This window comes from Danio aesculapii, chromosome 1 (genome assembly GCF_903798145.1).
Source record: "Danio aesculapii chromosome 1, fDanAes4.1, whole genome shotgun sequence".
In the NCBI taxonomy this organism is placed as follows: Eukaryota; Metazoa; Chordata; class Actinopteri; order Cypriniformes; family Danionidae; genus Danio; species Danio aesculapii.
In genome coordinates, this window is record NC_079435.1 from 22,419,683 (window position 1) to 22,442,045 (window position 22,363).

The window sequence follows — 22,363 nt, forward strand, 5'->3', positions numbered from 1 at the left end:
TGATGGATGGATGATGGGTGATATACAGTATGCCTGGATGGATGGATGATATACAGTATGCATGGATGGATGATGGGTGATTTAAGTATGCATGGATGGATAATGGGTGATATACAGTATGCATGGATATATGATGGACGATATACAGTGTGCATGGATATATGATGGATGATATACAGTATGCATGGATGGATGATGAATGGCATACAGTATGCATGGATGATAGATGGATGGATGATTTACAGTATACATGGATGGATGAATGGACGATATTCAGTATGCATGAATGGATGGATGGAAGGACAATATATAATACTGTATGCATGGATAAATGGATGGACGATATACAATATGCATGGATGGATTGATGGATGGATGAATAGATGGATGGATGGATGGATGGATGGACGATATACAGTATACATGGATGGATGGATGGACGATATACAATACTGTATGCATAGATGGATGGATGGATGGATGGACGATATATAGTATGCATGGATGGATTGATGGACGATATACAGCATGCATGGATGGATGGATGGCTGATATACAGTACTGTATGCATGGATTTATGGATGGACGATATACAATACTGTATGTATGGATGGATGGATGGACGGACGATATACAGTACTGTATGCATGGATTGATGGATGGACGATATACAATACTGTATGCATGGATGGATTGATGGACGATATAAAGTACTGTATGTATGGATGGATGGATGGATGATATACAGTATGTATGGATGGATGGATGGACAATATACAGTACTGCATGCATGGTTTGATGGATGGACGATATACAGTATGCATGGATGGATGGATGGACGATATACAGTATGCATGGATGGATGGATGGACGATATACAATACTGTATGCATAGATGGATGGATGGAAGATTTACAATACTGTATGCATGGATGGATTGATAGACGATATACAGTACTGTATGGATGGATGGATGGACGATATACAGTATGCATGGATAGATTAATGGACGATATACAATACTGTATGCATGGATCGATGGATGGATGACGGACGATATACTAAATGGATGGATGGATGGATGGATGGATGGATGGATGGATGGATGGATGGACAATAATATACAGTATGGATGAATGGATGGATGATATACTGGATGAAGGGACGGATGAATGGATGGATGGATGGATGGATGGATGGATGGATGGACAGTATGCATATACGGACTGATGGAGTTTGTACAAGAAATTATACATACATACAGTATGTATGCATGAAAGGATGGACAGTATGTGTGGAAGGGCAGAATGTATGGATGGATGTGTATGTATGCATGTATAGATGGTTTGATGGATGGATGAACAGTATGTATATATGGACAGATGGATTTTGTACAAGAAATCATCTAGCTTCAGTTTTGCCCACTGGCTGACAGTATTAGTGTGTGGCAGGCTGATGTTATGCATATTTTTCAAAAATTTCATTTAATTTAATAAAATATGAGATTTCACTTTAAATATTGTGATAGCAATCACAGTGCAGAATGAAGTGTTCCTCTTTCTATCTCTTTCTGCTTGGTCTGCGGTCATTCAGCATGCTATTAGCTGCATGCTGGGGATCTGCTTCTCATTCCAGTCAGGCTGGCTTTTGGCTGCGGATAACAGAGACTTTCAGAGTCCTGCATCTGCAGCGCTGCTCTCTTCAATATCTGATGCAGAGATATGATGTTATAATGCTATATTCATAGATAGACCGCTGATGTTTATTAAAACCTAACCTAATATTTTGTGAGACGGGTAAATTGGGGTCATTTTGATGGGTAGAGGTGGATTATGCATGAGTGGCTGGAGAAATGCTATGGTTTTCAATCGATCTGTCCATATATTGCAGCTTTAGTTGTATATAGTGGTATTTAGAGTGGCTCAGGACCAGCTGTAACACTATGTTGTGGTATTTCACGATAAGAATTTCATAAATGGTGCGAAAATTCTTCAAAATGCACCAAAAGCTTGTTTTAATAATGCACATGCAAAAGCTTTTGTAAATGATTTGCATTCTCATTTGGCAAATAGTTTTTTCAGTGGTTGGAATTCACAGCTTTTGTAACATCACAGACTGAATACGAATGAATATAAAACTGTATTTAAAAAGATGGTCTTTTAGAGTGTCCTTTTCACACAGTACTGTAAATGATTTGTAACTACATGTCAACAAATAGTTTTTAGAGTATTAATGGAGTATTGTTATAGTTATTAGTTAAGGGTAGTAGAATAAATTAGCATGTAATGGCAGTCACTTTTACCCAGCATTTAGCAGAAAGCCTACTAAAGGCTGGTTTATACCAATCCATCCGAAAATTCAGTGACATATTTGAGTTTGTATGACATGTTGGTATATAAAAAGACAACAAAATGGTTTTGATACCATCTGTTTTAATATTCAACATTTTGATTTGAGTGCACTGAAAAAAGGACAGAGTTTAAAGTCTGGGTAAAGAGAATTCTGAGAATTGTTTATTAACATTAAAAATATTAGAAAATAGATTGCTGAAACACATTACAAAGACTCTGAAGAATGTATTACTGAATTGTGGAGTTAAACCATTGAGGCTTGTTTTTTTTTTAGAGTTTAAATGGTGGCTCGGTAACACAATGGAGCCACAGAATAGTTATAACACTATAATAACTGTATACTAGCCTGTTCTTCAGTCTTGAGTTGTTGTCACCATTTGTTATGGGTGTATAAGCCCAATTAAGCTATCATTACTAAAGCATCTGTAGCATCCATCAAATAGCTATATTTAAAGATTACTTGAAATTAAAATAAAACATTTTAGTTGTTAGTTTCAATCTGTTAGTCTTAAGGATTTCTATAAGCTAGTGTGCTACAAAACAGGGACAAAATTCACATTTAGACAATATAACTGATGTTAACTGATATTAACATCCAAGGCTTGAAGTTTGTCATTTCAAACTTGCAAATTTAACTTCTGCTTTAAAAACCATTGTTCTTGACTTCAGTTGGAATCTTGCTTATGCAGAAATTTAAAAATGTCCATTGAGAATGTCAATGGGAATTATGTAACAAATCATGGGCTACTATATAGCAAATTATAGTCAATGGCCTTACAAAAAGATGCCTTAAATAATTATATAGCATCATCTAAAAATATGTGCTTTCCAGTACATTCCAGGTTAATATAATTCAATTCATTTTGTAAGATAAGGATACTTGCACAAGTGTCCTGACATTTTTTTCAAGGGACAGTATTGTTTTCCTATGAATAACAATAGAGCAATTATACAATTTCTCCACAGAAATCTGTGGTGTGCTTAATTCCAACTCCCAACACCAAGAAATATAAGTAACAAGCATTCCAACATTCCTTCTTTTTTTAATTGGTAAGCTGGCTGATAGTACAGTACAGGCTTCAAGTCAAATGTGACCATGCAAAATGAGAAGCGACTCGAAATAAATTGACATCCGCCCTGTTGTTGTTATCCTGACAGATGTGGCACATTCACTGATCTGACAGTGGATTAAAGACATTGGACAAAGAGGAAATGAGACAGGTGTTCCAGTTGTAAACCTGCATTACTCCAGCAGTGTTGCACAAGGATCAAACACACAGGCATCTGGAATAGAAGTCTAGTGTCTATTTTCGAGTTACATCATTTTTCCCTCATCAGCTCTGATGGACTTTCTAATGTGCTTTTGAGGTTTGGGCTGCTCTTCCGTTTCATTTCATTTCAAATAGTACTTTCAAATTAACGACTGAATATTATATTTCATTTGTTGTTGAACTGTATTACCCCTTAGTGCTGTTTAAAGATTGATCAAGACTAGACCGCATACAAAATAAAAGTTTGTATTTACATAACATAAATGATTCTGTGTACTGTGTATATTTATTATGCATATATAAAGAAACACACACACATGAATATAATTATAAATATTGTTATATCTATGGATATTTACATACAATTACTAATATATATATATATATATATATATATATATATATATATATATATATATATATATATATATATATATATATATATATATATATATATATATATATATATATATATATATTTCGATTTCAGTTGTAAGAACAACAAATAATAACTTGACTTCTAGTTCTCATTCGGAAAAGTGCCAGAAAGTAGATTTTATGAGATTAATCATCTGTTGAACGGCATCCCAATCATCACAAATACTGCAGAAGACCTATTAGAATCCAGATGGACCAAAGATTCTAACAGAATCTGTCAAGTTTGGTGAAGGAAAAATCATGGTTTGGTGTTACATTCAGTATTGGGTCGTGTGAGTGATCTGCAGAGTGGATGGCAACATCAACAGCCTGGGGTATTAAGACATTTGTGCTGCCCATTAAATTACAAATCACAGGAGAGGGCAAATCCTTCAACAGGATTGTGCTCCTCCTCATACTTCAGCCTCTACATCAAAGTTCCTGAAAGCAAACAAGGTCAAGGTGCTCCTGGACTGGCCAGCCCAGTCACCAGGAATGAACATTATTGAGCATGTCTGGGGTAAGATGAAGTAGGAGGCACTGTAGATGAATCCAAAGTATCTTGATGATCTCTGGGAGTCCTGCAAGAACACTTTCTCTGCCATTCCAGATGACTTTATTAATAAGTTATTTGAGTCATTGCAGAGATGTATGGATGCAGTCCTCCAAGCTCATAGGAGTCATACACAATATTAATTCTTTTTCCACTGCACCATGACTTTATACTCTATACTGTACATTATTTTTGTTAAGTGACAAGACTTGTCTAAGCAAAGCCAGACCTTACTGTCCTAATTAAATAATTAAAAATCAAGACATGATCATATTTTATTTTGGTAAAATAAGTGTAATCTAGAGGCCATTGCCTTTCATATAAGCCACTTCTGATAGCAAATGATCAACTAGAAAGAAAGTTATTATTTGTTGTTCCTAAAACTTGACTAGGCGACAAGACTTTATTCAGGTAGTGTATGTATGGACATGGATGTATGTATTTATATATACGTAAATACTCACAGAGCACACTAAATTATGTAAATATAAACTTTTAATTTGTTTTTGATTACTCTGATTAATAATTTAACAGGAGCTTATTAATCATTGTTCTGGCAGCTGTTTGAAATTCCTGCATATTTGGTGTAAATATATAAGAAGTCCATATGGGGGAAACCATCATTTTAATGGTGTCTGATTTTGATCTTCTGGATCTGTGGACAAGCAGGCTGATATACCAGTACTATTTTTCTGATATATGACTAAGCCAAGGAAGCAATACTTCAGGCCACCTATAAAATTGTCTCCACCAGTTCTCTCAGCCTTATTATAGTTAATATAAGGTGTTTGTCTTCTTTCATTAGCTTTCCTATGAAAGTGCCTGCCCTAGTGTAAGATTATGCTGCAGGGTTCCAAATAGTTGATTTGTGTTGGGGCGACTTGAAGGATTTAAATTTAACTTTAGTTTTTACAAATTTAAGTGGATTGAACATAAAACTTTTATGTTGTTCACAAAAAAATCTCAAGAATTGTGTCGTTCCAGCTCATTGTAAGTCAGTAGTTTGAACAAACACCAAACACCATTTTTTTGAGTGCACAAACAACAGGTCTATTTTAGTGCATCATTTATTATTTGTGAATAAAAATGATTAGATCAATATATTATTTTGTAAAAAACAACCCCTCACCCCACAAAATGTTATACTTTCAAGGGTGCCTCAAGCCCAAATTATTAAATAAAACAAAAAAAGCATAACAATAAGGTAAAACTACAAATAAAGATAAATTATCATTTTAGTTCAATTCCTCAACTGACTTTCAATTGTGAGTTTAATTGGCAATTCTAGTTTAAATGGCACCCTAGACGAACCACCCCATATATATGTGATGTGTGCAGGAATGGTTCTCTATGCACATGCTTTCACCAGTGTTGTTTCGGTTGCACATTGAGAATAACAAACTTGTGCGCGCAAAAGATTCTAAATGTGAATGGCCCCCAATGTCTTTATTCTGGGATTACTCTAAATTAATACACTTACATAAAGTAAATCGTATGTCAAAGCTTTTACTGGGGGACTGCTGATTTTTACTGGGGCACTTTTTTGTCTCCCTTCGCCGTCCCCAACAAGATGCCACCCGGGGCGATCTCTTATAGTGCCCATGACTAAATCCGCCATTGAGTTTAAGTTTTGTAATTGTGGGACAGCTGATAAACTTGCATTTGCCAGAAAGTTGCATTTCTGAGTGAAATGTCATACGCAGACACAGATTTTGCAAGAAATACATCAAAGTTGTGGGACACAAACTCAGTTATGTGAGACAATTTCTGAATTTAAAACCTAATTTAGAAAATACAAGATGTTAGATATATAAGATAAATATAAGAACAGAACTCAGAAAGCTGATTTCTGAAATTTAAATGTTGAATTATGAGATGTAAATGCATAATTCAGTTTTATATGCAGAAGTGTGAAATATATATTATATATAGGTCTAGTGAATATATAAGAAAATCAGGAAAATTAAACATTCATTAATTAGTTAGCCTGTCCAGGAAACTTATTCATCATGTATAAACTGTGTTTTTGGGAAACAGTTTACGTTTACAATAACTTCAGGCCTTAACCCTGTTTTCCCCCTGCAGCCCACACTGAGCTGCAGCAAACGGGACATAATAGTTGCCCACTGTTCCCTGTTTTACAACATTTACTGTATGAAAAGCAGTCCTGAATCGGAGGACTTCAAGCAGTACCCGATTTACCACAAACAGAAAGTTACATTCTCATAAATGAATGCACTTTCAATATTGCTGCAGACGTCCCTCCTGAGGGCATCCGTAATGATTGAAACACTCTCTGCTGTTTCTGAATGCAAAATAACACTGAAAGAGCCAAGCATCCACCATGGGGTGTTATTTACTGAAGCAATATCTGTCTGCGAGACTATTTAAAAGAGCCATTTCCAAGTACAGAGAAATAGATTTCGAATATTTTCGAACTATCGTCTCAAAAGGAGCTAGAATCAAGAGAACATGCTGCAATATCTCTACCTTTGCCAATATTATAGATTTCTTGCGGGTGCATATGGCATGAGAGGGATGCGCTTGATGAGCCAGGTTGTTTTCCACTGACAGTCTGAGTATTGATCTCTTGTCTCGTCCCACTGAGATCAAAGAACAGACTTTGGCTCCCTCATTAATCTGTTTCAATACTCCCAAGACTCGCTGCACCTTAAGCACACCACAGGGATGCCAGTTTGCTGCTGTTTATTGGCATGATAAATAAGTGACATGTTACTGTACTCAAAAATATCACAGTCAATCTGGTATGAGGGGCATTTAAATTTACAGACAATTGGACATGGGAATCTAAGATATTGTTTAGCGAAAACACTGACTGGTATGTTGGTTTTATTATAGAGGAATATAGCACAGCTTCAGTGGATGTTTCCCATTGATGGGTTGCAGCTGGAAGGGTTTCTGCTGCGTAAAACATGTGCTGGATAAGTTGGCGGTTCATTCCACTATTGGCGACCCCGAATTAATAACAGGACTAAGCCAAAAAGAAAATGAATGAATGAATGACATTTTTAGCCCATATTCTTCATATCCCACTGAGCTTTGACTGCTTAAATACTAAACAAAAGTACTACTACACAAGAAATATCAGCTCATACTGTATGAAATGTCTGGGCATTGATTGAAATTCCAACATACTCTACTAATGCACTGTGTGATTAATAAGTAAAGGCAGTTATCTTTTTTTAATTTGAGCATTACTCTAGAATCAGCCATGCAGGCTTACATACTGTTTTGTGTATTTTGATGCAGTGACGCTCTCCTGCTCTCTAGTGAATTTCAAGCTGCAGGCTTTTCTTAAGGTGTAATGGAGGTGTGAGTCTGTAACAGCTGGGTCACTGCTGCAAAATACACATTATCCACACTCCTGTAAACAGCAGGTTCTGGGGCGATGCTGCTAGGAGCGAGGAGAATGCAGATACAATGGCATCACTCCAATTGAATTTCTAGGACGAGATGTAAACTCAAGAACCGTGAGCATTCAGCTTCAGCTCATTTTAAGTCATTGCTGAAGGCATTTTTTGTCTTGAGAAGAAGAAATCTACATTTGTGTTAGTACTAGGCCTGTCACAATAATCAATATATTGACTTACTGTGCAATACTTGGAGATGACCTCAATAATTGTTGCCATTGCAATATATCTATTTATAAATTCACAAATAACGTTACAGATATTTTAGAATGACATTTACATTCTACCTCACCGCTGTCGAAGTTTATAATTGGGCATTTACCTAATAGGAAATTTAATAGTATATATACACTACAGGTCAAAAGTTTGAATTTTTAATTGTTTTAAATTCAGCTTAACCTGCTCACCAAAGCTGCATTTATTTAATCAAAAATACAGTATAAATTGTAAAATTGTGAAATGTTATTGCACTATAAAATAATTGTTCAAAAGTAGTGTTTAATTTAAAGATGAATTTTCAGCTTCATTACTCCAGTCTTCAGAGTCACATGATCCTTCAGAAATCACTCTAATATTAATTATTATTATTATTATTATTATTATTATTATTATTATTATTATTATTATTATTAATATTATTATTATTATTAATATTAATAGTTATAAATGCATTAATGCATTATTTTTTTTTTTTTACATTTAATAAACGCTGCCTTGATTAACAGAATAATTTCCTTTAAAAGAAAAAGGAAAAAAAAAAAACACCCCTAACTTTTGACCGGTAGTGTATATATAATAGGACACTAACCTTTTTAACATCAAATTATAGAATCTAAATAACCTTAACTATAAGTATTTTAAAGTTTTTATGGCTATTTGCATTATTATGCTGTTATATAATCATCAAATGATCAGTGGCATAAAATTATCTCAGAATGATAATAATATCAATTCTTGCAACAATTTCTGTACCACTAAAATTCTTCATCATGACAGGCCTAGTTGATACCAAAAGTATTGATATTTCAGCCTGATTTCAAGAGGAAACATACCTATTTTGTGTTTTGTCAGTTTAGTGGCTAATTCGTACGAATTCATAGTTCAGCACAGCATATAGTTAACTATAACTATAAAAGAAAATTAAGTGAAATTAAACTCGCTATAGAATCCTATTTGATTGTCAAATGCATCAACCAGATTGGTCGACCAGAACACCTCACATACAATAATAACAATTAAAAAAACAAAACAGGCCAGTTAACAATCATGAACAATCATGAACAAAAGGAACATGAAAATTTAAACTATTTGCCTGACTAGAACAATTGTTAAAAAACACTGAATCATACTTATAAATAAAGAAATACACATGCATACGAATTAGTATTTTTAATGAATGCTGTGGCAATAATTCCCTTTCTTTTCAAAATGAGTATCAGTATTTTTTAAAGGTAATGTATAGTTGTATTAGGTTAGTCTACATAATAGTGAACATCTTCCTTATCTTTATTGGTGTGTTCATCTCCCTGTACTGGTGGGCTTTGTTTATGATGAGTCATAAATCAGTGCTGTGTCGCACTGCAAAATAACCACCAGTGGTGCCGTTTTTGACTTTGCAGTGTTGCCTTGGATATTGCCTTGCGTGCAGTTGAATTGTGTCCATGAATCTGTCAACTGCGGGGGCTGTGATTGGTTGGAGTGACAGTAAACTTCCTTCCTGTGACATAAGTGTGAATGGATGTTCTCTTGCACCGTGCAAATTTCATCCAGTGAAACTGTTTCCACTCAGTGTTAGGTAATAAACGGATGGGACTCGAATTCAGAATTTTTTATCTGTTGTGCATAAACTCTCCTGCTTTGAATTGATGTTAGTCTTTGCTGTTCACTGTAAACCTAAAGGAATTATGTCTTTATTTTGCTCGGCCATTGATGCTGTTTCTCTAAATAAATAGTTTTAATAGGTTTTATCAACAGGGCTATAGATTGCACTAAATAACCGTATAATAACTGCTTTGAAATTACTTACTGGAAACATGCCTTTTACTCTTTTAAGCATTATTTATGATGATGATGCTGATGATGATGATGACAATGATTATTATTATTGAAGATCTAAATAATTAAAAAATATATATTATTATTCTAAAACATGAAATTATAGTAATGATTATAATAATACTCATCATCATCATCATCATCATCATCATAATTTGTATTAATATTATTCATATTTTATTTTTGAAGATCTTAATACTACTACTAAAACATAATCATCATTAAATTAATAATTATTATACACAATTAGTAAAATGTTTTCTGAAAGCAACAAACAGAATTGTTTTATACATAATTAATAAAAAACATTAAACATTAAAATGGTTGTGCTGTTTAAAACATTTATAGTGTTTTTTTTTCAAATACGCCCTTAAATGTGTAAATAAGGTTCAAAAGAGCTGCATTTATTTTTAATAGTTTTATTTTCAACAATTAAAAAGTCTTCACTCCCTCTTTTGTTCAATTTAAACCATCCTTGCTGAAATTAATTATTAAATGTATAGGAGCATTTTGGTTGTTTCTAATCAGGTACACGTGTATCTGTTTTTTTTTTTATTATCTGTTATATATGAGTAGCACTTCTGACCTGACTCTTGCTGTTGTTGACAGGTTGCTCTGAATGCTGCCTCAAATGTCTGAGTGGGATCCCGTATGCCTCTCTGATCGCCACTATCCTGCTGTATGCCGGTGTTGCTCTCTTCTGTGGCTGTGGACATGAGGCTCTTTCTGGCACCGTCACCATCCTGCAGACCTACTTCGAAGTCGTCCGGTCGCCTGTTGATGCCCTGGATGTCTTTACCATGTGAGTGGCACTATAAAGTAGTACTAAAAGAAACAAAAGGGGAAAAGTCAGGCTTTCGAATGTCAAAGAACTAAATAATTTTCTCATGAGTTTCTAACGAGGCAGTTTTATCTGATAGGATTACTAAAAACACAAGATTTGAAGTTATTATGAACTAACGTGACTTCTGTGTCATGTGGTTTATATTTATGCAGTTTTAATGAATACATCTTTAAAGGCCTGTTCAATTCAAGCAGGTGTCATGATCATTACTATAACATTTACAGTATAGAGTGACCCTCACACTTTTATTTTTTGGAAGAGCTTCTGTGTTTGTAATTGTACTTTTATTTTTTGTTTTACATTTGTCATGTCTTTATGGGACCCCTTTTAAAATTAGATGTTGCATTTCAAGATGTTTTCCTTTAAATAAAAATGACTATTTTTATGTAAAATCACCTTAAAGATATACATTTCGCAAATTATGTTTAAACATAGACGATTGTTTCCATCTATATACACATTTCTCATTTGGTTTTATATTTTGACATTATAAATCATATTGTAACCAGTAAAAATGACTGTTTTTTTATTTTTAAATAATAAAAATCCTCAAATCTGGACATACACTGTAAAAAATGCTTGGTTCCACACAATTCCTTCATATTGTCCCAACACAAATCAATTAACAATCGTTTTAACAAATTTAAGTGGACTGAACATAAAACATTTAAGTTGTCCCAAAGAAAACTCCAGAATTGTGTGGAGCTCATTTTAAATAAGTAGTTTGAACAAACAGCAAACGATCTTTGAGTGTATCTGTTTTGTCTGTGTTTGAAACTGCACTTGTAGTTGCCACAGTTGGTTGCAAGAAAGTGTACCCAGTTGCAGCAATGAACTATAAAAAGCGGTTTTATTGACAGAATAAAGGCACAAGTAGACAGACAAGGGGATGACAAGGTCCAAACGGAAGGGGCAACAACAAAGGGAAACCAGTGGTAGAGACAAGATGGTACTACAATGAACAGCCAGAAGTAGGAAAAACAGTGGTCAAAACCAGAGCTAGATCCTGGAGCAAGTCACATAAACTCCAGACTGGCAGACCAGGGAGGTCAGGACACGGGATAGGACTAGAAAATGATAAGACACAAGACAGGACAGCAAACAGGCAGCAATAATATACAATAAAATAATAAAATTAACTAAATCTAAAATAACAAAATCAAATATAAATACTAGAAGAGAACTAGACGGACTTGGCCAATCTGATTAAATAGAAACTGAAATAAAGACTTCTAGAATCTTAAAGAGAGTAATAAAACAATCAAACAACAACTAGGATAACGAGAGGGCGGGGTAACTGAAAACATGGAGGAAAGACAAAAGCAGCACATGGCTAACACAACTTAAGGCACAGCAATGTAAATAAGCACAGGCCAAACAGGCAAACATTAAACAATGACAGGACAGACAAGACTGTCAGGTCAGGACCATAACAGTAGTTATTTTAATTATGTTAAATCAATTTATATAGACAAACTAAAGCAAAAAAATAAAATAAAAACACATTCTCCTATGTTTAAATGTTTTGTCTATAATTAGCAATTATGTCTGTAACAATACAAAATTGATTTTAGTTAGATCATTGTAATAAGCTTAATATTGATAACAATAAGGATAAAGATGAATAAAAATGTCAAATACATCCCTGATAATATCGATTTACAAGTACACAAGCCAGTAGTATGTAATGTACTTAAGAAATGCTTTGTGCCAGTACATCATACTTGCTTCTTGCATTTGTCAAGTACACATTCATGCTTATAGACTAAGAAAGTAATGCATATGATGTTACCATGATCATATCATGTTTTAGTTCAAACAAAGATGATAACAGTATAATTTTCAAAAACAAGCAACGTGTTTAAGGTTTGCCTTTTCAGGCCACCAAAATGCCACTGTCATGCAAATAGATGGACAAAAAGTTATTTATGGTGTAAAAGATTTTAATTGAAATGGTATCCCATAATACTAAACATACTAAATATATTAAAAAGGTGTAGTCAACTAAGAAGGGTTCAAAACCAATCAAAAATATATTGGACAATTTTATGAGCTATGAAAGCACCTTCAAAAAGCATCTAAATTTGATAAATTCTGCTTAAGGATTGATAGTAATAACCCAGCAGGCACAGGACGTCAACATGATGTCAGATTGACATTGTACCCCAACATCATGGGATGTTGCATTTTGTTTGGAAATGAAAATTGTGTTGATGTAAGAACCCAACTATGGCTGATGTCAATGTCCAACGTCAGACAGACATTGCATTTTGGTTACTTTCCAACGCAACCTAAAACAACAAATATCAACGTCTAATCATGTTATAGCTTGACATTACCACTATGTCTATCGGACGTTTTTTGGTTGCCATACCTGACGAATAAATGTCAGTATTTGACGTTGGATTTTGGTCACTTTCCAACATAACCTAAAAATAACCAAATATCAATGTCATTTCACATTGTTATTGGATGTCAAAATAACATTGTCCTAAGACACTGATGACCTAATTCTAACCTAATATTAATGTCTTATGATGTTGTGTGTTTGCTGGGAACTGTGATAACCTGTGACTGATTTGGCAGAGAGACAACGATATAAATAAAGATACTTGGAACAGAATTCTGTCTAACAGTGGAAGGTTTATAAAAGAAGCAAGAAGTAAATTTATCCAATATAAGGTATTACTTGACATATGCAGGTATTATTACACACAGACATTTCAGAAGCATGGAGATGTGGACATGTGGGAAAATTTTATTCAGAGTGTTTCCTCAACGGATGACTGAGAAAAGACCCTTTTATAATGTGAATTATGTGAATTAATGCTGTATGTGGTACTGATTGTATGTTATTTTGTGAAAAGCAATTAATTCAGCAATTTTCAGCAGATTTTCTAACCAGCGGAGTATTTAAAAACATTGATGGTCAAATTGATCCTACATTGATAGTCCATATTACTTTAAACAGGTTATAATACATTAAGAACATATATTATCATGCGTTGGTGTGGATGCTACTATGATTAGTGTTGTTGTCCCGGCGTTTTATAACAAATTTGTAACAATATTTCCTGAGTGAATGGAAAGAATGAACTCCCTGAACCTTTGATTTTGTGACAGGTGTTATGTAGGAATATGTTTTCCCACACATATTTAAGCACATAACAAAAGTGACACACACACACACACAGTCACTTTGGCCAAACATTTTTTTTTTTTGGGCTGAGTTGGGTTTTGGCCTAAGTCCCATTCACAGAATTAAGTGTTCTGAAATCACACCAGATCATCCAAGCACACCTGCTCACCGGAACTGCACTGGTGGGAAGGAGAGCAGGGTGGATGGAGAGAACTGGAGAAATGAGTGGGTGGAGGAAGAAATAATGCATGAGATGAGTGTGAGGCAGCGCTTTTTTCACCCTATTTTATGAAAATGCTTGTGAGTTAAGGCTCATTCACAAGAAAAATAACTACAAAAGATACCTTGTAAATAATAAAATGATAAAAAATGAATTGATAACTGTCTACTCCAAATGCACTATAACATTCCTTCTATTATAAACAAACTGCATTTTTGTCATCTGCTGCTCTAAATGTAAAGCAGAATACATTCTGAATGGCTCTGGATGTCAGTGTTTTTAATTTGCATATAATTAAATATATTATTTGTAAGTTACATATGATTTATAAAACATATAATTCTTGCATAGCTTAAAAAGTAAGTCTGGTGACACTGTATTCTACAAATACTGTGGTACTAATATGCAGGCAGCATGTGAAAGTATTTATTTTTAAGTAAAGGGGATAAATATGGTTCGAAGGTCAATATTGTTAGCCCCTTAAGATTTTTTCCCACTGAACAAAACCACTGTTGTCCAATAACTTGCCTAATTTGCTTAGTTAAGCTAATTAACTAAAGTTGTAGTAAGCTGACTAGTAGTACCTTGCAAAATAAACTATGATTTATATGAAAGAAATTAATTATTAGGCCTTTTTTTGTGCTACACCAACTATAGATGCACTCTGTCTACTGTTATCTTTATCATCTTGTTGAGTGTGAGATTACAAAAACATTTTGCTTGAAAAAAATTATTATCATTTGATCTTCTCAGGATTGACATCTTCAAGTATGTGATCTATGGAGTGGCAGCAGCTTTCTTTGTCTATGGTATTTTGCTAATGGTGGAGGGATTTTTCACCACTGGTGCCATTCGGGACCTCTATGGGGACTTCAAGATCACCACCTGTGGGCGCTGTGTTAGTGCCTGGGTAAGATCAGACAACCATTTAAAAGAACTAATGCACAGAAGAAGGGGTCAGTTCACCCAAAAAGTCATATTCAGTCATCTTTTATGCACCTTGCTGTTATTTAATATGCCCTTCTGTCTTTTTAAGGATACTTTTTTCTGCAATAATTATTGGGATTTGAATAGTTTCACAAGATAGTTTTATAGCACTATTTGATGATTTTCTGGGGAGTCTAACAGTACTCAGGTGCAGAAATTAAATAATCACAATGGAAAAAAAAAATGCTTTTCTTACTTTGCTTTGTCTTGTTTCTTGTCCAATTATCAAAGAAATTCTTGCAGCAAGTAAATATTTTGTTTTGTTTTCAACTTCAGAAGTATTAGGTCAAAATTAAAAGTTAAAACAAGCTAAATGATCTGCCAGTGCACGGGGTTAGTAAAATAATCCTGTTTTCGCTTTGAAATGTAGATATTTTGACTAAAAACAAAATTCTAAGTAATTTTCTTTCATATAACTACAGTAATTAAATACAATTCTATAGCTTCTGGTCGACTATACAGCAATTCAGACTGAACATTGCAAATCCTGCGATGTGACTATTCCGGATGCACACATATTGCGATATTGATGATGAAACGACCGCAGCCCTAATCAATTGTATTTGACAATTACCTCAAATACTGTTTATGACCTCATAGTTTGAAGCATCTTTCATAGCAAATATAATACTTTGGTCTTTTCAACGTCACTGTGATATTTACTATGGTGTATAATTTAAACCCCTTATAAAGACAGGGAAAAAACAATAGTTTTATCCTACAATTAAAACTAATATCAGAGTTTTATGACCCTTTAAACATTATAATGCAAAAACACTAATCTGTAATTGTGGTCTTCAAATGTTAAATATTTTAAAATATATTTATTTAGAACAAGGCAATATGACCATAAAATGATCACAATTATTTTATAATTTAATACGTTTGATATTTTGCTAAGCTTTTGCTTGTAGTACAGTGAGATATCAAAAACATATTATTGTAAGTCAAAACGGTGAATGGATTCATATAAACCTATTTTGACCCTATCAGCCATCTGATATCTCATTCTCCTGATTCTGAAATTACAGATCTGTATTGATATAATATTTAGTTTATTCAGTGTGGTGCAGGATGGCATTTTCTTCAAATCTATCAAGTAACATACTGTATACATGTCTGTTTCAGTTCATCATGCTTACTTATATCTTCATGTTGGCCTGGCTGGGAGTCACAGCCTTCACCTCTCTGCCGGTCTTCATGTACTTCAACATCTGGAACACCTGTCAGAACATGACTCTGCTGGAGGGCTCCCTCTCTCAGGTGGAGAGCGCCAACCTTTGCTTTGACCTGCGTCAGTACGGTGCGTAGCTCAAGTTTCTGATCAAATCAAATATAGATCTATGAATGCTGTTTTAGTCACATTTGAACAAATCTGGATTATTATGTAAGTGAATAAGTTAGCAATGAATCTCAAGTCCAGATGGCTATAAAGCTGTCCCTGGCTTGATGACTTATAAATCTGAGAATACTTTCTAGACCTTCAACCTCTCCTACTGGGCTGGATTTAAAAGTGTCCTTCTTGCTTTTTTTTAGGTCCAGGAACCTAATATTATATGATAGTCCATTTTGATATATTTGATATATATTTAATCTTAATATGTATGCATTAATATTATTATTATTATTATGGGGTGCTGAGTTTTATTTTAAATAAAGCTCTAATTTAAAATTTGGAAAGTAATTACTATAACTTTTTGGGACATTAATAAATAAATAAATAAATAAATAAATAAATAAATAAATAAATAAATAAATAAATAAATAATAAAAAATTAAATAAATAAATAATAAAAATAAATAAATAAATAAATAAATAAATAAATAAATAAATAAATAAATAAATAAATTTGAAACTAGATTTTTAAGAAGTCTTAAAAAAGAAAAAAAAAAATCCTATTAAATATTTATTCCTATGTGGGTCAAATGTTTGCTACGACCACAAAAATTAGGCTTTTTTATTTTGGTGTATTCCAAGTTCGAGTGTGCGAGTTAATCAGTATAATTTGTTGCAGTATTTTTATGTTTTAATGAATAAGCTATTGAATGTGACAAGCTTTATATTGCCCAGAATAGAGAAAACAACACCTCAAGAGCTTACCAAAGAGAATTCATGCATAAACCCTGTTAAACATGATATCATTAAATGCTCCAGTTACACATTACAGAACAGCAATGTGTTTCACCAATGATGGAAGCGCCATTATGACATTTATCAATGCCATTAATTAACTGTATTGCAACATTAAATAGACAAATCTTTAGGGACATCATGATCCAATTCAGATCGTGGGAGACACAATCCAATTCCAAAATGATTCTTGACCTACATTTGTCCTATTTCTTCAGCTTTGCTAATTCATCTTTCCATTTTAAGCAGAATTGGAGTTTTTGTGCTTTTGTTTATTATTGGAATCTACTGTATGTATGTACTGTATGACAGTACTGCTTAATTTTACTGATTACATTTTAAACAAAGTTATATTCAGGATGAACAAGTTCTAAATGTAATGTTGAATACCAGACTATAAAGATAAATTACAGGGAACAAAGTATTACTTTTTAGTCTACAAAGAAATGTCTTCAAAGCAAAACTGTTAAAAAATAAAGATATTTGGAAGTTATACTGGAATTGCTTTTCGTTCAGCGACACAGAGAACTAGCTTTAAAACAAAGTAGATCAAAATGCTTTATTTGTTTGCAACAAAACCATATCCTGAAGCCAGTGGCACACTGGATAAGAAGCACAGCATCTTTAAATTACTTAAGATGGTCTGTTTTTATTCAAAAGAAGCAAATTTGGCAGAATACTGTACATTTTTGCACCTATATCAACACTTATTATACACTAACTGACAAAAGTCTTGTCGTTGATTCCAGTTGTAACAGCAACAAATAATAACTTGACTTCTAGCTGATCATTTGGAAAAGTTGCAGAAGGTAGATTTTTCAGGTGAATCATCTGTTCAACTGCATATCAATCATCACAAATACTGCAGAAGACAAATTGGAACCCGAATGGACCCAAGATTCTCAAAGAAATTAGTCAAGTTTGGTGAAGGAAAAATCATGGTTTGGGGTTACATTTAGTATGGGGCATGCGAGAGATTTGCAGAGTGGATGGCAACATCAACAGCCTGACGTATCAAGACATTTGTGCTGCCCATTAAATTACAAATCACAGAAGAGAGCAAATTCTTCAGCAGGATAGCACTCCTCATACTTCAGCCTCCACATTAAAGTTCCTGAAAGCAAAGAAGGTCAAGGCGCTCCAGGATTGGATAGCCCTGTCACCAGACATGAATATCATTGAGCATGTCAGGGGTAAGATGAAGGAGGAAGCATTGAAGATGAGTCAAAAGAATGGGGAGTCCTGCAAGAACGCTTTCTTTGTCATTCCAGATTGATCATTATATCTGTTAATTGACAAGACTTTTGTTTCAGCAAAGTCCGACCTTACTGTCCTAACTAAATAATTAAAAATCAAGGCATGATCATATTTTATTTTGGTAAAATAAGCATAATCTAGAGGCCTTTGCCTTTTATATAAGCCAGTTTTGATACCAAACGATCAACTAGAAGTCAAGTTATTATTTGTTGTTCCTAAAACTTTGATAGGCAGCAATATATTCATTAGGTGTATTTCTGTTTCTAGTATAATAGCCATTTTTATGTCACACTGCTACAGGAAACATTTATGGAACAGTTTAAAATGACTTTTAAATGTACCCCAAACAGTTTTGACATATCTAATTGTCATTTGACATTAACTCGCTAATAATCTGCTGTTGACATACCTCACTTCATTTTCAATTGCAGGAATCGTGTCCATTGGTGAAGAGAGAAGACTGTGTGCCAATAATGAAAACTTCAAGAAGATGTGTGAATCTAATGAGGTCAGTTGGCAGTTCTGAAGTAGAGCCTATTTTATTCTGACTGATAGTCTTCATCTAAATTCATCCCGTCATTACAGTCAACCTATGACATATAAGAGAGAGAAATTATATATATAACAATATATAATATATATAGTAATATAATAATAATAGTAAATTATATAGATATTTGTTTGTAATCTCCAACAGCTTCTTTTAAAGAGCAATCATTTTTAAGCCAGTGGATTGTCATGCTTTTACAATATTATTTACATGCATTTATTACATGAATTTTTTTGTTAAAGGTCACTGTTGACGTACTGCTCTGGAGTAATTCAATTATATCACAATGAATTTACATAAACGTCACTGCAGCTTGGAGTTTGGAGCCATTTTACATTTTATTTTATTTGGTAGCAGACTTTGAATGGAATCTGGAAGAATTTGTAATCCATTTTTAAGGAATGTAAACAAAAACAATGGTCCCAATGTATTTCCTGTTTTAAATGTTTAATTTATATAGCTTCTGAGAATCTAAAAAGAGCCACACATTGATAAATAATGTTATGATAGCTGTTTTAACATTAGGTTATGATTGAATTGCCTCTTGTTTCAGTTATGAAATTGTTCGATAACAAGCAAGAAATGTTTATGGGCCAATGACATGGCCACATTGAAATGGTCTATAAATTGGTGAACAGAAATCTAAACATACACTTTATGAACATACTGTAACTTTGGATTGGTGTTGGGTGAAAAAAATGTCTTTACCGTTTACTCATTTGCTCAAAAAAGAAAGAAAAAAAAACACACACTGAAAACATTTTGAGTTTGGATTTAGATGAGAGCTGAGGATTTTTATTTCTTTTTAAAACCCTTTCACACAATTTTTGTTGATGTAGTCGACGTTGGTTTTTAGTTTGACCAAAGACCAAACTAACTTTTGCAATTTTCTTAAATTTATTTGTTGTTCCAACTGTTCTCTTACATGGGGATTCCAGTTTATTGAAATTCAGGCATAGAAATTGCCATTTTCATTGGTTTTGCCCTTTTCTTTTGGTCACATCATGTGAGAATCAACAATCTTGTGCTGCAAATCAAAGCTAGGTGTACTAAAAATAAACAGATATCAGAGAAAATATTAATATACTTCAAAAATATTTTGTTCTATAGGGTACGCTAATAATTTAACTCATATAATTAAACACATGAAGAGTTCAGAAGCAAAAACCTTTAAGTGCCATCTGGAATTTTCTACTACAATGAGTCTTTTTTTTTTAAATGACTGAATCAAGACATAGGAGCCTGAGAAAATATGCTTACATTAGAAGAAAATTTCAGATGGCACTTAGAGGTTTTTGCATCTGAACTCTTCATATTTAAAAATATCCATGCTAAAAAAAACAGCGTAAACCAGCCTAGGCTGGTTGGCTGATTTCAGCTGGTCGACCAGCCTGGTTTTAAAGGGGTTTTGGCCATTTCAGGCAGGTTTCCAGGCATTTACAGCCTGGACTTAGATGGTCAATGGAACCAGCTAAGTCCTGGTATGGCCTGGAAATGGCCAAAACCCCTCTAAAACCCAGGCTGGTCGACCAGCTAAAACCAGCCAACCAGCCTAGGCTGGTTTAAGCTATTATTTTCAGCAGGGATATTTGAATTAAAACTGTACTCTGTTTTCAGTTGTTTATTCTAAAGTAAAGATAAATTGTGTGCTAATATGTTGCAGCTGCCTTTCTCCTACACACCAAGGATGCCAATATTAGTGGAGAGCACTGTAGATATTGATTTCAAATATCTGATTTTTGATAAAATTTTTTTTAAACCTTTGTTTTGTAGTTGTTATTTTGCATCCTCTACATACTGTATTTTGACAACGTAGAAAAACTGAAATGGCAAATTTACAGTATGCTTGATGATTTCTAGAGACAACCATTCTCATTCTCTCCTCTTCACAATCTTTTTTTGTCTCTTTCTCCAGCTGGATCTGACGTTCCACTTGTTTGTCTGCGCTCTTGCGGGGGCTGGAGCAGCCGTTATCGCCATGGTGAGCTTTTTCCACTGCCGTCTTTCTTTACTGCATTGTATCAGTTTTCCCTGAATCTAAAGTTCCTTTTAGGGCAATAAAATGAAATACGGATTGATTTATGAGCTTAATTAAGCTCATCTGCAAGAAAGGTAATGTGAAATCTAAGCACACCTACAGTGGTATGTTACAGAAATCATAGAATTATTTAGAATCAGTGTATTAAAGAATGTGTGGGCTTGTCTTAAATGCAATAGACGTCCAAGGCCTCTAGTAAAATTACAGGAATAGTGAGCAAAGACAGAAGGAGAGCACCGCTCATTGAAAATGCAGGGTGTTGTTGCCATGGAAACAGAGGAGGAGAGGGAAGGAAGGAGAGAAGCTTGTTGGGAACAGCGATAAGTGATTGTGAGACACCATTTTCTATGAGGCAGCTTTTCTACCCGTCGGTTTGAACAACAGAAATATGTCTTCACAGGTTAATAGAAGACATTGTCGAAAGGTAAAAATGAATTTCTGAACATGAAATTCATTTGATGTAGTCGACACACTGTGCCTAAGCTTAGTATTTTTCAGTGTATTGTGCTTTTGTCTTTTGCATAAGCTTCTTGCAGTGTTTGTGTGAACAGCACAACAATGCATCTGTTTTCTGGAAAGCCAACAGTCTGGCCTCATTTTTACGAGTTAATTGCATTCCACGTGGTTTGCAAATGAGAAAACAGCTTGGACATTAAGTACTTAGAAACAAAGAGTCTACAGAATCGGATCATAATTTGCGCTCTTTGATTATATAATTACATCATACCTTTCAGAGAACATTGCTGCATACTTGCGGTTGGCTGATTTGTGCTGCAACGATGCCACCCATTGGTAAGCACTGGAACTTGAGGGAAATGAGTAAAAGGAGTTTGTGTTCCCCGCTGTGGCATTGCAAAGGAACTGCAAGTGCCAGTTTTTGTCCTGAAAATGCATTAATTATACTGTAATGTTATGAGTCATCCAAATTTAAAGAGGCAGCCGGCTTGAATACGAACATTTAGTCATCATTTTGTCACTCTGTCGTTTCACACAGAAATGTTTGGCAGTTTTTTCCATATGTACACTGAAGGGAAAATTTCATCAGAGGCTTGAAACAATACCTGTAAGGCATTGTAAGTCTTTCCTCTCTGTCAAAGCTCTCAAACTTATTTTGTACAT

General features: G+C 34.0%; 1 protein-coding gene across 3 annotated transcripts in view; it reads left to right on the forward strand.

Annotated features, from left to right (window-relative positions):
• The window catches only part of gpm6ab (glycoprotein M6Ab), a 102,929-nt gene that overhangs the window by 74,846 nt on the left and 5,720 nt on the right, over positions 1–22,363 (forward strand). For all 3 annotated transcript variants that reach the window (XM_056457461.1, XM_056457468.1, XM_056457453.1), the window contains exons 2-6: positions 10,688–10,880; positions 15,035–15,191; positions 16,397–16,571; positions 19,088–19,164; positions 21,122–21,187. In XM_056457461.1, coding sequence (XP_056313436.1) covers positions 10,688–10,880; positions 15,035–15,191; positions 16,397–16,571; positions 19,088–19,164; positions 21,122–21,187 — 668 coding nt within the window. The remainder of the gene's footprint in view (positions 1–10,687; positions 10,881–15,034; positions 15,192–16,396; positions 16,572–19,087; positions 19,165–21,121; positions 21,188–22,363) is intronic.